At 36.8% G+C, this 16,584-nt stretch overlaps 1 protein-coding gene across 3 annotated transcripts in view; it reads right to left on the bottom strand.

The window, feature by feature from the left end:
• LAMA2 (laminin subunit alpha 2) overlaps positions 1–16,584 on the bottom strand; it is a 681,429-nt gene that overhangs the window by 215,693 nt on the left and 449,152 nt on the right. For all 3 annotated transcript variants that reach the window (XM_069598353.1, XM_069598354.1, XM_069598356.1), the window contains 7 exons: positions 16,064–16,300; positions 14,651–14,794; positions 13,779–13,958; positions 13,482–13,670; positions 13,265–13,398; positions 9,577–9,694; positions 740–874 (listed from right to left, as the gene is read on the bottom strand). In XM_069598353.1, the coding sequence (XP_069454454.1) occupies positions 740–874; positions 9,577–9,694; positions 13,265–13,398; positions 13,482–13,670; positions 13,779–13,958; positions 14,651–14,794; positions 16,064–16,300 (1,137 nt within the window). The remainder of the gene's footprint in view (positions 1–739; positions 875–9,576; positions 9,695–13,264; positions 13,399–13,481; positions 13,671–13,778; positions 13,959–14,650; positions 14,795–16,063; positions 16,301–16,584) is intronic.

The raw sequence follows: 16,584 nt of genomic DNA, 5'->3' as shown, positions 1-16,584 counted from the left end.
AAGACTAGGAGAGGTGGTGAAGGAGTTCAGCAGAGACACCCAGAACTGTGTGGGGATTAGATTTTGGGGGCCCCAAGTGGTGGCATGGAAAACTTGAATTTCTCCACAGTCCTGATTGTTCCAGGGATGAGAAAATGGGATTTTAGCAGGAATCTCACAACAATTAAAAAAAAGGAGCAATTAAAAATTCTTTAAAAAGTTAAATTATGGGATATCAAATCAAAAAGTGTAAAGATTGTTAAGACTAATAATATGCTCGTGATATGTACATTTTTTAAAAATGCAGGACATAAAATTACACCTATGGTATCATATAAATCTTTATAAGCAAATACATAAACTTGGTGGGAAACACATAAAATATTAAATGTCTATCTTGAATTTTTGATGAATTTTTTCTTTAATACTTTTCTATAATTTATGAATTTCTTACAAAGAGTTTATTTTTAATTATAATCAGAAAAAAACCCTTGTGATTCTGGTACTTGTCTAAGATGCTGTTGGTATTAATATATTATTTCTTGATATGAGCAGTGATTTTTCCAGTTATAATTTTTAAATTATTTTTAAAAATGCGTAGTATGATGTCTTTTCAAATGTTTCTTACACACACACACTCACACACATATGTATACAATTAAGTTCCCTGCAGGTTAGCTGATCTTTGCACTCAGTTTATGAATATGTGTAAAGAGAAACAAGAACATGGGCTTTATTCAAGAAAGGCTCAGGTGAATACCTGGCATACGGAGGTTTCAGGGTCACACAGGTTGCTATGTCCATGACACTGACAAGGAACACAGGTTCCCAGGGTTGGTCCAGGGGTACGGCCACCTGGCTCAGAATGCAGTCGATAAAATCCCGGCATGCATGTCTGAAAGAAAACGGAGCCAATTAGGAGAGCCAACTTGGAAAGCTTTCTTTAGCAAAACTTGGGTTCTTCAGTAGTTAAAAAGAAAGATATTTTTCATCCCATCAGTGGGAAAGGCAACACCACTTACAAACAGTGAATGTCATTTTTGATTTCTAATGTGTATTTCTGCCTGGTCCATCAAGTATACAGGCAGCATCTGTGTTATCAGATGTTAGCAAAGGAAAGTTGTCATTTGCAAATACCACTCAGCCTGAACAAACTTCACATAGCCTTTTTTCTTGAGGAAGAAGTTTGTTTTTAAATAAAATTGTCATATGGACTAAGAGAATCCCAGTGTCCTTGACAACCTAAAAGCTGTCTCCACTGTGTTTGATGGGAAGCTAGAAAACGTCAAGTGAGACTCAGCAAAAAATTAAATAAAAAGTACTGTGGTTGCATTATTTATATAGGTATAATTTAAAGACTATAAAAGTTAGAAATTCAAAATAATAAGAGCTTTACATGTCTTGGGAATATTAGGCCACCAATAAAATGTATCTTTTCTTGATGTAGTTTTTCTCATCTTGCAATAAAAATCCGAGGGCAAACAGGAAACTGCTAACAAAGCTGACAGACGCAAAATCAAGGCTTCCATCTTCATTTGGGTGTATTATGTAAATTTATCAAGAAACATCACTGGCTCTTTGGAAGAAAGCCCATTTTTCTGAAGAGGAAATGAGAACCGTCCTGTGTTCTGGGCTCAGATCTCTTAGTATGCAAAGCTGCTGCATTTATCAGCCATTGTTGATTTATGAGTAAGAGGTAGGAGCTAGTTTTTCAGATTCCACTAAAGATTATGAAGAGATGTTATCCATGTCAACTTTTTTCCATAGGATATCTTGCTCCCACTGATGAGAGAAGTGACTGCTGAATAAGCAGGGGAAAAGATTAAATTAAGAACTTCTTAATGCCTTTGCATTCTTTTGGTTCTGAACCAAAAGAACCAAAGCAGGGTGGAGTAGGTAGAGTTTCCTTGGAAAAAGAAAACAACCAATAATCTGCACTCTCTTGTTTATTTTGATTTGGATAATGTGAGAGTACTTCAATTAAGCACTTAAGATTCTCTCTGCTTTTATCTTGGCCTGTAGGAAATTCTAATGAGATATAATAATGTCCTGGATTTGAGCAAGCTGATAAAACCAGGAATAGTATTCAAAATATTTGGAGTCCTATTTATCTTACAGTGGAAGAATCAGATACTTGAATAAGTTTATTCATATTATTCAAAATCAAGGTTCATTTTTCCTATTATTACCAAGTAAGGTCTGGAAATTATGGTTCAGGAATTCATTTAAGCATAATTGAGGCATCAATCTAAGGTATATTTTAAAATGTTACACAGTGTAGGTTGTTCCAACTCTGGTGCATGCTGACTGTAGAATAAAATTGGATTTTTTTTGGTATAGATTTCATCCTTGGATACCTATATACTTATTGTTATTTTACTGGTATATTTTCTTGGGGGGGGGGTGTCTTTAAAGATCACACAAATTGAGAGTTTCTAGCTCTATCTTTTAAATCAAATAGAAGTTTAAAACAAGTCTTACAAGAAGAATAACATTAAGAGATGGTCATTTTCATTGAGGAATCATATGCAATTCAATGTTATCGACTGAAAGTAAAGGAGCCCTGGCAGGTGAAATTTACTGTAATATACCCAATTTCTCTTATTGCTATGGCTTTTCTCTGGAAAGAGCAAGACAAAGTAGAAAAGCACCCCAGGGGGAGTACAAGTCTAGGCTTCAACTCAAGCTCTATGTGGAAGCTTCTAGGCCTGTCTCTGTGATTCTGAACCCTGGCTGCACACAGAATTGTCTGAGGAGCTTTAAATACTGATACCTGGCTCTGCCCCCAGAGATTCTCATATAATTGGTGGAAAGCTGGGCCAGTGTTAGTTGTAAAACTCACAGGAGGGTCTAATAAGCAGCCAGGATTGAGAATTACTGGCACGCTCCTCACTCTCTGCTGGAAATGTGTGTCTTTGAAGGGCATACAGACTCTGGCACTGTGACATCAACGAATATAGAAGCCTTGATTTTCCAAGTTTGTTTTGCCAGAGGGATACAGGCAAATCACTTGGTGTCATTGAGATGTGGTTTCCTCATCCCACAAATGAGCATACGTATTAACTCAGTTGTTTTCTGAAGTTTCTACAGATTAATTGTGTGTCTTTATAGATCAAATTTCTAAGAGTTAGCAAAAACAAACAAACAAACAAACCTACTCCACAATACAAGAGAAACTTAAAACACTTTGTAAAGGAATGTAAATGCATTTATTCCTCTTTAATCTCCTACTCTTGTGGATCTTATTTGTATTTATTTTTTCTGTTTTTCACATTGCTGAGGATGCTTTTTAAAATCAGATGTTTTTCTTCTCAGTCAACTAGGCCAAAATTCATGAGAATCATTATGTTTGAGTTGGGAACAAAAGAGGAAAGATAATAGCTACTTTTTAAAGTCCTGTTTAAAAATCCATTCTGGAACAAAATAAAAAATTATTGAAAGGCAAGTAAATAAACATGGTCCTAATCTTATCCCTTTTTTTCCTAACTCAAACTTTTCCCAAGTTCTCTTCTTCTCTTGTGCAGAAATTATTCAGAGCTCAATTTTCTTCTGCTCTTCTTCCATGTTTGTCTTCATAATATGGTATCCCATCAAACTGTTAGAACTGAACTGTACAAAAATGTGGGAGGGAGGAGAAAAGGGAATGTGAGACCGAGTAGAAAGACAACATGCTCCAGGTGTGAGGTCACACAACACCCCTCTCTCCTCCTCAGAGTTTAATAGTAAAAATAGATACTTGTGCTGTTGCTAGTAAAAAACACTGTCTTGTATCTTTACATGGGTTTTACAATCAGACAATCCTGGGTTTACTTCTTGTTCTACTACTTACTATAGATGACTTGAACAGATTTTAAATGCTATGGACTGAAGTTTCCTCACCTGGAATAAAAGCATGTTGCAGAACTTAGTGGCTGACTATTAATGTATCTGGGGCTTCCCAAGTGGCGCTAGTGGTAAAGAACCCACCTGCCAATGCAGGAGACATAAGAGATGTGGGTTCAGTCCGTGGGTTGGGAAGATCCCCTGGAGAAGGACATGACAACCTACTCCAGTATTCTTGTCTGGAGAATCCAATGGACAGAGAAGCCTGGCAGGCTATAGTCCATAAGGTCACAAAAAGTTGGACATGACTGAAGTGACTTAGCATGCATGCACACATTCATGTATCAAGGTTTTTTAAGCCAGGTTCAAATAGCTGTTCACTGTCTTCTAACTGTGTGATAAAGGGCAAGTTTCCTAACCTGCCTAGGCTTTCATTTCCTCACCCATAAAATGATAATATCATAATACACTCAATGTTGGGGTAAGTATATTAGGGAATGCACGTAACATTGTGAAGGATACAGTAAGCACTCAGTAAATGGTCAGTTGTGTGTGTGTTTTTTAACAGGGTTGCTGTGAGGATTAAATGAGATGATGTGTGTGTGCAGTGCTTGAAATTTAATAAATCAATATGAGTTGTTTCTATTCCAGAAAACTTTTAGATAGTCATCAAGAATATACTAAAAAAAAAAAAGGCAATGGTGATTGTTCTTTACTGCATTGAGAAACACACTTACAATGTACGCCACTTACCCATACCATGTTCCTTAATATTTAATGAATGTGAAAAGAGTCTTTGGGTCTTCCATGTACAATGAAAGTGGTAAAGGACATTCCCAGAAGTATGCATGTATAAGAAAAAAGTCTAGTCTTACTATTTTGTCTTTAGAGTTTTATGAGCTGGTAATAGGTATACACTGAGTATTTAAGAAACTTATTTTGGGCAGCCACCTGACAGTTTGTGAGAGATGATCCAGTATATACTAACCATTCAACCATGAGTCAGAAGCACTATTAAAACATGATGGAAGGGGAAAGATGATGAAATGAACAAAACATCACGAAGAGATTATCTGTGAATATCTCATTTCCATGATCTTATTGCAGAGAACCACATATTCAATGATGAATAGCTTCAGTTTCTGCATACACCCTAACCTAAGATTAGGTCAGTTGAGAAAACAATGTTAACTGAGGTAATAGTGAGGAGCAGCTTAGGTAAAGTATGGTAATCTAAATGGCTCCCACAACAGCAAATATGATGAGGAAATTGTGGTTTTTATTTGATATCTATCTAAAGGTAACCCAGTCTCTACTTCTAACGATAAATTATAAAAAGTAATCATTTCTAGAACTGACATTTTCAATGAACAAGGCTATAGTATTATAATCCTATAGGTGATAGACAATGCTGCTGCTGCTGCTGCTAAGTCGCTTCAGTCGTGTCCAACTCTGTGCAACCCCATAGACGGCAGCCCACCAGGCTTCCCCATCCCTGGGATTCTCCAGGCAAGAACACTGGAGTGGGTTGTCATTTCCTTCTCCAATGCATGAAAGTGAAAAGTGAAAGTGAAGTGGCTCAGTTGAGTCTGACTTTTAGCGACCCCATGGAGCACAGCCCACTAGGCTCCTCCGTCCACAGGATTTTCCAGGCAAGAGTACTGGAGTGAGTCGCCATTGCCTTCTCCAATAGACAATGCTAGGTCCTCACAACTGGCTGTATTTACTATGTTAACTAACACTTAATTTTGTTTATTTGAAACCACATTTCTGTATAAAAACATGAAATGAATAACTTGTAAATGCAGATGTCTCTAGAATACCTTACATTTGGTGAAAATATTATAAAGGAATTGCTTTGTGTATTCATGACCCAAAGCATATGTTACTAGAATGGGATGTATTATTTTAAACCTGTCCTTAGTTCTTGCCTTGATGATGAGATTTTATGCCTGAGTAATTACACTTTAGAATCAAGATGAATTATAAACAAGATGCATAATGGATTAGAGGCAATGGGTTGTGGAGAAAACCTCAGGTACCTTATTATAAGAGATTGGTCTTTATCGCCTAATCTTGCCACTAAAGATATTACTGTAATTATTGTCTGTCCATAGGAGTTTAAGTGAAATTCACAGGACATAGGTGAAGCCAAGAATGCAGATCAGAGTTTGTATGTATGTCTGGTTTTTCTTGATTTTTTCCACATAATATTTGCTTTATTTGTGCTAATTTTTTCATATAACAATGGAAACTTACTAAAATTAATAGGAAAGTATATTTTAGAATATAATAGTTAAAAGCTTGTTGATTATAATAAGATGAGTTTAACATTTAAAATCTGGAATGGAAGGTGTGTGTGTGTGTGTGTGTGTGTGTGTGTGTGTGTGTGTGTGTGAAAGTAGACTGCATTAAAATCATTTGCTTCTTTGCTAATATTTTTCTTTATAAGGGAAGAGTATTCTTTTAAATAAATGCCGAAAATATAGCTGTAGTGAGTTTCTTTTCAAGATATCTAAAGGTCAATCTTGATTACTTACTCAATATCTTGTATAGAAAAATAATATTGTAGAACCAGAGAATGTTGGAACTACAAAACCCAACCTGTAATTTTACAGATTGGATAACTATATAATAACTAAGGCCGATAGCAATTAAAGGATTGACCAAGGTCACACAGTGAGACAGCAGTGCAGCCAACATTCCTTGGGACAAATAAAATTCCACCTTTTATCTAGAAAAATCTCAAATTCATTCTATTGTTATCTTTTTTCATGCTCATTGTAAAGGTAGCATATTCTGTATGTGCCTTTTTCACTCTTTTTTTCACATCTCCACTGTGTGTACATCTGTGTATTTCACACATATTGGGTTGTGATTTTAAGTACAATATACATACTTATTGTGCTGAGTCACTCAGTTGTGTCTAACTATTTGTGACCCTATGGTCTGTAGCCCAGCAGGCTCCTCTGTCCATGGAATTTTCCAGGTAAGAATACTGGAGCATGTTGCCATTTCCTATTCCAGGGATGCAGTTACTGGTATATGTGCAAAAGTATACATGTGTATGAAGGAGTTATGACAATAAGGAGATGGATTATTTGTTCATTCAAATCAATATTACTGTTCAGAGCAGTCACAGAGCTAAAAATTTATTCCAAAAATATTTCACAGATATTTACAGTTATTCTTATGAAATGGTTTTATGACTATGTGAAATTCATATGATGATAGCTAAGTTGAATGACATTTCAATTTACAATGGAGATTTTATATTTATATTTTCATTTACATTAATCCACATGATGATTGTACCAAAAAAAAAAAAAAAAAAACAAAACCCAAAGTCCAGTAACAAAAAGCAAATGCCCTGTTCAACTGGAGGAGTTAGGGAGGATTCACCCAAACCAAATGCCTTTCTATTTTCATCATACCATGCCACCTCTCAGGAGAGTCATGTTCATTGTTTTAAAGTTATATTTCACCTGCCTTGCAAGCCATACTTAATAGAACTTCTCAAATCCTATTAACAAAAGCTATACAAAATTATAGTCCTCCCTCATTATCTGCCAGGAGATTAGTTCCTGGAGTCTCCATTGATCCTGAAATCTGACTCAGCTCTCTCATATCCATGGATTCAGCATTACTGGATTCAAGCAACCACGGATGGAATTTTTGACTGCAGTTGGTGGGATCCATGGAATGGAAACTGGTGGAGAGCCCATTGTATGCTTACTGAAAAAAATTCATACATAAGTGGATCCAGGCAGTTCTAAGTTGTTCAAGGGTCCACTATATTTATAAATAAATACACAGATGTATAACTATTTATTCCAGGAATAATACTATTAACCACATTAACTAATAATGACTCCACCAGGCACTGTGATAAGTGCTTAAGTTCTAGTTCATTTAGTCTTTCTGTGATTCTTGGGCAGTAGATGGGAGAGGTGTTAAAAATATCTAACTGGTGTGTGGGGGGGCCACCAACCAATCTAAGAGGAAAGAATTTGCTGTAGAGCTGGAGCAAGCCATGGAGGCCCCTCCCAGGCCAGCCAGTTGCTGCACTGAGGGGTCTGAAGGAGAGGGACCCGGTGTGTTGGCAGTTACTCAAGGTCTTGGGGATTTACCAGCTGAAGCCAAAGCAGGTTTATAAGCTGCACAAGGTCTCAGCCTTAGTATATAATGAAGCAGAGATCCAAACCCAGGCCAGGTTGTCAGCAATTCCACCTTTCCTAGATCATACCCTGAATCTGCCTGCAATGCAGGAGTACCCAGGAGACCTGGGTTTGATTCTTGGGTCGGGAAGATCCCCCTGGAGAAGGAGATGGCAACCCACTACAGTGTTCTTGCCTGGAGAATTCCATGAACAGAGGAGCCTGGCAGGCTACAGTTTATATGGTTGCAAAGAGTTGGAGATGACTGAAGTGACTTCAATTCAGTCACAGTGTGGCAGGCCTCTCTGTCCATCACCAACTCCTGGAGCTTCCTCAAACTTATATCCATCAAGTCAGTGATGCCATCCAACTATCTCATCCTCTGTTATCCCCTTCTGCTCCTGCCTTCAATCTTTCCCAGCATCAGAGTCTTTTCCAAGGAGTCAGTTCTCCGCATCAGGTGGCCAAAGTACTGGAGTTTCAGCTTCAGCATCAGTCCTTCCAATGAATATTCAGGACTGATTTCCTTTAGGATTGAGTGGTTGGATCTCCTTGCAGTCCAAGGGACCCTCAAGAGTCTTCTCCAACAACACAGTTCAAAAGCAGCAATTCTTCAGCACTCAGCTTTCTTTGTAGTCCAACTCTCACATCCATACATGACTACTGGAAAAACTGTAGCTTTGACTAGATGGACCTTTGTTGGCAAAGTAATGTCTCTGCTTTTTAATATGCTGTCTAGGTTGCTCATAGCTTTTCTTCCAAGGAGCAAGAGACTTTTAATTTCATGGAAGTGACTTAGTATAGCACTATTAAGATTTAATATTTGTAAAAGTTAAATTGGTTCAGTTGGTAAAGAATTGGCCTGCAATGCAGGAGAGCCAGGTTCTATCTCTGAGTCAGGAAGATCCTCTGGAGAGGACTTGGCAGCCCATTCCAGTATTCTTGCATGGGAAATCCCATGGACAGAGGAGCCTGGTGAGCTATAGTCCATTGCTAGAGTTGAACACGACTTAGTAGCTAAACCACCATCACAAAGTAAAGATCTAGAAAATTCACCAGTTCTCAAGATAGTCAAAGGAACACCTCAGAAAGTAACAAATGCAGTTTTAAAAATATAATGACTGAAGGAGAGTGGCACTGTTGGAACAAGATATGTCCTTCTGAGAAGCCTATATTAAAGGGAACAGCCTGATATTTATTGCCTAAGTTCTGACATACTGTATTTAAAAACAATCTCTCAAATTCTCTCAAATCCCAATATAATCTTATCTCATAATCACTGAAGTTTCAATGTCTCTAACTGTTCATAAAAAAGTGCCAAGAAAACAGATCAGATGCAGTAAATGGGCCTTAAGAAAACATTATTTCCTGTTTCATATTTTTACAAATCTTTTAATTTTTATTAAATATTTCCCTTGAGTTGCGATTTCTACTTCTAGGGAACAATAACATCATCTTCTTCTTACTGCAATCACATACTGTGAGTGGAAGATCAAATAAAATACATTGAGGGTATGCGTGAAAGTAAAACTGATTCCACTAAAGGTGGTCCTGGGAGTATTTCCATTCAGCTGGTTAAGTAAGTCGGGCTTAAGCAGGTTAATTGGAGCCAGCTTACCTCACAGGACAAGCCAGAATAGCCTGGGGGACAATCACATTTTTCTATCAAGTGAGCTGGAGGAGTCAAGGCTGTGATGCGTCCTTGTTCAGCTACCTCCATTGAGATTTCAGAAATCCTGGAAACAGTGAGCAAATACTTAGATGGCAGTACCAGTAAATTAAGCTCACCTAGCGAACACTCAGTCCTGCAAGAGGGGTCTTCCCAAGGTTTTGTTAACAACCACAAACTCACTCTATTGTTTTGAAGCTGCTAAATTCTCCATGTTCCACTTCTTACTCCTGCATTTTTGCTTCCTTGAAGGGTGAGATTCCGCATTAGCAAAATATTCACATAAATCATAAAGTATTTAGGAAATTAGATGTCTGATGTTCTGTTGAGAACTTATTATAAAGAGTTTTCCCTCTGCTTCTAAAAATGTGAGTGGCTTCAGGTAGACATGGCCAATTAATTAGATATTTTCATTCTTTCAAAGAGACAACCCAAGGTCATTCTCTGTTGGCAAATCTCCTGTCATTACTAGTGAAATTGCTTTTACTTTGCAACTGGTCCCGATTTCTTGCTCTTGAATCTCTGACTATTCTTTCAAGAACTTTAGAAAACCACCTACAAATAATGCTTGAGCATAATATAGTAATATTGATCTCTTTCTGAAGATAAAGAACCTCCCAAATTAGTCTTTTCTTCAACTAACTTAACCCACCTTTCCTATTGGTGGAAAGGTCCTTGTAATTGAAAAAAATTATTCACAGTGAAAATACTGATACCTTTTGCAGTAAATTGAAATTATACATTAAAAATACATGCAGTCCATAAACTCAGACTATTTCATGACTGACTAACTGGTAACATGAAATGTTCTGCAAATAAACTTTTAAATGAGACAATGAATAGTTTTGCTTCAATAAAAGGCACCTCTAAAAGCTTAAGGAGCTTGAATCATAAACTTTATAACAAGCATAGGTAGGTTTTATTGGTACTGAATTATGAATGCACATTCTGATTTGGCTCCTATTATAATCTGCGATGTGAAGACCAGGCAGCCTTTATGAAACACATGTTCAGTTAAAATTCAGATTTGATTCTCCTCTTCTTGTAGATGCACAGCATTTGTGATATGTAAATAAACCACTCCCCTCCTTTAAGAAGGACTCTGCATTCTCTGAAGGAGTAAGAAGGTAACCTGGTGTTTGTTGAGAAATGATCTCTGCTGTTATCTCATGGTATTCTATAATCTGAGGAATTACTAGCATCATCTTCCTTTCTCTGGCACATACATACAGACAACAGACTAGTGAGTATTTAAAAATCAAATGGAACCTGAATGATGTTAGCAATAGACATTTCTGCAACACATTATCTTTTTTTCCGCTGGGGAATGAGAGATTGACTGTTTTGCCTGAATCGGGAATTTAGCCAAACTCAGACTTCTATGTAAATGAATACTAAAAAGCAAAGTTGTTAAGATCTTCAAATAAAGTTTTGTAAGAGAGTACAAAAGCAAAGAAAAAAGGAAATTTCAGTGTTAACATGTACAAAGTTGGAATCTTAAACCACATGTATAAAAAACTCTTTGCTTCTGACACTGTCTAAATCTGTAACTGAATAAAGAAGTGGGGTTCTGTCTTAACTATGTTGAGAGGAAGACTCAAACATATTTCTGATCTTTGTCCAAATTCCTTGTCTTACAAAATCAAGTGCTGATCCACTGGTTTCTTTGTTTTTATTGTTACTAGGTGTTCACTCTAGTTTTTATTGACTCTAGAAAAAGTGAAGTATTTACTTATTTTAGTGTTTTTAAAAAGGAAATCCTAAGCCAAAGGATATTATTTAGTGAGGTATATGAAATAAAGTAATAAGAGAAAGGGACTTCTGGGAAAAAGCAACCTTAAGGTGAAGAAAGGTGGGATCAGTGTGAGAGGTAAAGAAAGCATGATGAAAAATACAGGACAACATCATTTCTATCAGATCTACTAACAAAATGTTCTGTGTACTAGCAAACTTTTTTACTAAAGCAGGGAACAATTTTCAAAATAAGATATTTGCACACTCACAAGGTTACTTGGTTTCTTCTACAACATGTGAACCTGTTTGGCTTCTGTCACCTAATTTATATTTGATATTCTAAAATAATTAACAATATAATTGACAGGATATTTGGTTCATGCTTTTTAAAATTATTTCATGGAAAGAATCTCCTGCTTGGGATTGACATATATATATTTTTATATTTAAAATATCAATAGATAATCAACAAGGACCTACGATTAAAAAAAAAGAATCTCCTGTCAGAAATAAGAAATATGAAAAAGAAATCAAAGCAATACAGACTTGAAAGTGAATTTTGGTCCTTGATTTGGTCTCTACTTCTGGTATAATCAGAAGAGCAATATGGATCTTCTGCAATAAAGAAAGGATTTTCTGCCACATGCTTAATAATGGAAACATTTGAAACATGGTATTTTTAAATTCATTGATTTGTCAATGAGAGGGTTCATAATTTTCTTTTGCTTTCCTGCACTGATCTACTATTTTGTTACATAAGATTATTTTTAAACATCTATCGATTTCATATTCTTACCGATATAATAGAGACACTAACATGCCAGAGAAACTGGGGCTATGTGTATAAACTCAACTTTCTGCCTCCACAGTAAACATTTGGCTACATCTGTACAGTTCCTCATTGTATCTCATGAGATAAGTTTTCGTTATACTTGAGGCACGTGACCTCAAGTATACATGTGTACTCACGATGTTGAAGTACCACAACTTCTCTATTATTTATTTTCTCTTTATTCTATCATTTTTATGTATATCTTGCTGCTAATTCTCCCCCCACCCTGGTCCTGTGATATATAAACATGCTTACTTATCTCTCAGACTAAACAATCATCCCTTGACCTTTGACATGACCTCTTTCTTCCCTTTTACAATTTTATTCACAGAAAAAAATAGTCACCACTCATAATATTAGATTCATTGAGTCCCATTCATTCCTCAAAACTTTGAGGCTCTTTCTGCCCTAGAACTTCACTAAAACTGGTATTATAATTGTTACTGGTGATTCTAACTTTCAAAGAGCCTCATTTTAATTGTACTCTTTGGGTTATTAAAAAACCATACCCCCACCTTTATAGTATTCTCATCCTTTGGCTTTCATGACAGTCATTTTTGCTTTTCTTCTGTGTACTTTCTTATTCAATGTGATTCCCAGTCTTTTCACATCATAAGGCAGAGGGAAGATGGCTATATCGTATCACACACTGGAGTCAACAGGTGTGAGTGCCTATGGTTGGAAGAGACAGGACCAACTTGGCCCTGACCAGTTCCCCTGAGGGTTGAAGGAGGACACTTTTTCAGCAATCTTACAATGTATTTATAGCCCAGGAGCAAACTCTCTCTACCTTGCAGGACATCTTCTCCTGAATTTCTGCTTAGCATCTGAAATTCACCATGTTGAGGATCAGTTCAATATTTACCCCCTTAATCTTGCTTCTGGTTCTGTTTCTCTTGTTGGGGAAATGGTGGTGATAACTCACACCAGGTGACCTGGACATCATTCTTGACTAGTCTTCTATCATCACACTAGCAACCCAACTTCTAAATCTTTCTTGTCTGATGTCTCACTGATCTTTCTTATAGACTTGAGAAGAAGAAACTAACTTGGATATTTATTATAGTTTACCTGCTTTGTCTCATGATATTTCCATATGTAGCCTTGATAAGAATATAATGGATATCATATAGTACATCCAGGAAGTCTTCACGGGTTACAGTTCTGCTGATTCGAGGATCATCACCATAATATTTCCATTCTTTCTGTTAATAAGAAAAGAAACCACTGTGAAGAAACTCAGTGCAAATCCATTGGCAACATGGCACCCAACACCTAACCACCTTACCTCTGTCATTTCAATTTCATGCCTTGTCAATTGGCCAATCAGAGGAGCAGCCATATGCCTGATGATAATCCTTGCATGAGCAGGAGTTCCACCTCGAATGATAACTTGCGGGTTGTATGTAGAGAAACCTGTCTCTTCCCTAGCCTCAAAATAGATGGCGTACTTGAGTTTACCGCCATAGGCCATCAACTGACAAAATAAAATGAGAAATGATGAGTCAGATAAATCTCCGAATAGCATCATTCTAAAAACATGTTTTATTTTGCTCTCATGTGACTTCAACATTCTTGTCCTTACCTTCTTTCCTTCAAATTGTTCTGGAAGTTTCCAATAAAAAGGTTCCAAATGGAGCTCTTGTCTCACCAGATCCATGTGTGCAACAATCTCCGGATGTTGAAAAACGATGCCTTTTGTAGTTGTGTGCCGCAGGGCCTCATCCACCAGTGGCAGGATGGTCTGCTCAGCCTTCAGCGTCACCTGTGTGGGATCAAAACACAGCAGGGTGTTAAGTGTAAGTCTTTGGAGGCCTCCTCTAAAAGGACTGTGTATCTCGCTGTGGCCCTGTCCCCTTATGATGAAATGTTCTCATGAGAAACATAACTCATGGGCAATGAAGACAGGAGAGGCGATAAACCCTTTGGACTTGTTTGCCTAGTGAAATCTACAACATCTGTGAAACTGGTCTTTCACACTAACAAAAAGTAGAGTTGAAAAGTAGGAAGGGTTAAAGGAAAATTAAGGTTAAAAATGAACATTTTTCCACCCTAAAGAGTGACAATTCTCTAAGGCTGGTTGGAATAAATGAGCAACCAGTTCAGATTTTCATTACTACATGAGCACACATCTACTTTCTTGCTCTAATGCTCTCGCTCTGCAGAAGGCAGCTTCTTCCCATCCCCAGACATAACATTTCCCTTATAATGTTTTCCTTGCTCACTTGGCATCTATTTCCTTATCCACAGTAAATGAATACTTTTAAAGAAAGAATAAAAGAGATATCTACTCCAAACATCTAATGGCACATGGCCCCTCTACCAGTTCTAAATATGCAGGGGGGAAAAGGTTACTTAAATGTTTTGCCATTTCCTCCTGCCCCTTGGTGCCTGGCTAAAAGACATCAGCAGGAACTAACGTTATACCATTACATGGCTCAGCAGGTCCTTACTCACCCACGTACGGATCAGTCCTTTTGCTTCAGAGCACTGAGTAGTGGCGCCAAAGCAATAGCAGCTGCTGCAGCCAAGTGGGTTCTTGGCCTCAAGTCCGAATTTGCCAGGCCGGCACCTGTCACAGTGGATCCCTTCCACATTCACCTGAAGAAAGAGGAGAGTTCTTCAGAGTCCATATGGGGAAGTTGTGAGAGAAATAAACTCAAGAATAAATAACAGGAGAACATTTTAAAGAAAATGAAACAAACAAAAATAAATAAATAAAAGAACACTGAATATTGGATTCACATCTCAAATAGCAGAGTAGGTAATCTCTTTGTTAGCATGTCATTGGTCTAAAAAAACACTTTATTTATAACTACATACATTATTAAGAATATTGTATATTATTTTCATTTACATTTAAGCAGCACATTTACATTTAAGCAACGCTGTGAGGATTATGAAAGAGTCATTAGAATTTTGAAAGTGAAATGAAATTCCACTGATTCCCAGACAGTGATGTGATGCAAAGTTGTGAAAAGCAAGAAGGATTTTAAAAAATAGATTCATATAGTTATTTTGGAATACTGAATATACATACATATAGCATGTATTAAATGTAATATATAGCCATAATATGTAATAATACACCATCATACTTTTTGTTTTGTCTAGGACTTTTAATGGCAGAAGCTTCCATTTTCCTAAATTCTCAACACTCTTTACAACCCCTCCAGATTTCACCTTCCTGTTTCCTTGGACCCTCTTTGCATAGACTTTTCTTGAAAATATACTAATGCTTCTGACCCAGTCTTTATTGCATTTATCCTGGGATTGATTTTCCAGAAATATCTTAGGGGGAAAAGTCCTTCTTATCATTTTTAATCAACTGTTTTTCTACATCATTTAACAATATTAATGAGGGCTGAAATTTGCATATAGTCACTGTTTGTAATGTCAGTGTTTATACTTGATGAAATTTTACTGAACTTCCACAGCAGTAAATATATTTTTCAGTGTACAGTGATTACGGATTAATTTGAAGAGTAATTTAAAAAAATAATAAACTTTATCATTTAGCTGTGGTTTTCTCTAGTGATGCTTAAGAGAACTGACTTTTTTTCCCTTCCAGATTATTCTTGTTTAAGAAAAGTGAATATGCAAAGAGAAACTAAACTTTACTTTTGAAAATATATCATTCATTTGAGCTAGGGAAAAAATAATTGGGTTCTGGTTGAAAAGAAGTTCTTAAAAAGCAGTGCTTATCTGTATATCAGGAAAAGTCTCTGCATCTGGCAATGAATTTTTGTATGTCATTCTTTTCGGCTTAATGATGCAGAAATAAATAACTGAAGTTAAAACAGCAATGGACATAGAACTGAGTAAGGTTTGTTTTTTTTTTTTTTCTTCCTGAATTTCAGCAGCACATACCTTACAAGTACACTGCCCAGTCTGATCGATGCAGGAGCATTTTTTAGTCTCTAAATCACAGGTTGAGTCATCAGTCCCTGGCAGGAAGCAGTCACAGGGACTGCAGTGAGGGTAGTTCCAGTGACCTCGAGTGCACTCTGTACATTTTGCACCAGAGAATTTTGGATGACACTTGCACTGGCCCGTGTTTAGATTGCACTGGAAATCCAAGGAGCCTACTGAGCTGCAGTTACAAGCCTATAGAGGAGATAAAAATAGCAACAATTAACACCACTTCACAGGCAATATCTTTAAATTTTAATTCTAATGCTTCTATGCTTCCATTAAGTACATATTAATCATGTGTCTGTTATATGTTTTGTACTGTTCTAGCTGAGTCGCTTGGGAAACATTGGTGAACATAATGCTAAAATCGCTTCCTGCACTTACTAAAATATATGAGTGTCCAGAAACCATAAAGCTATTGAATAAGAAAGAAACGGCATTTTCTCTCTTTGTGGTGAGGAGGAGTTAGGTATAGA

Source organism: Ovis canadensis, chromosome 8 (assembly GCF_042477335.2).
Source record: "Ovis canadensis isolate MfBH-ARS-UI-01 breed Bighorn chromosome 8, ARS-UI_OviCan_v2, whole genome shotgun sequence".
Taxonomy (NCBI): Eukaryota; Metazoa; Chordata; class Mammalia; order Artiodactyla; family Bovidae; genus Ovis; species Ovis canadensis.
Note: the sequence above shows the minus strand (reverse complement) of the source record. Positions and strands in the feature narration are given on the sequence as shown.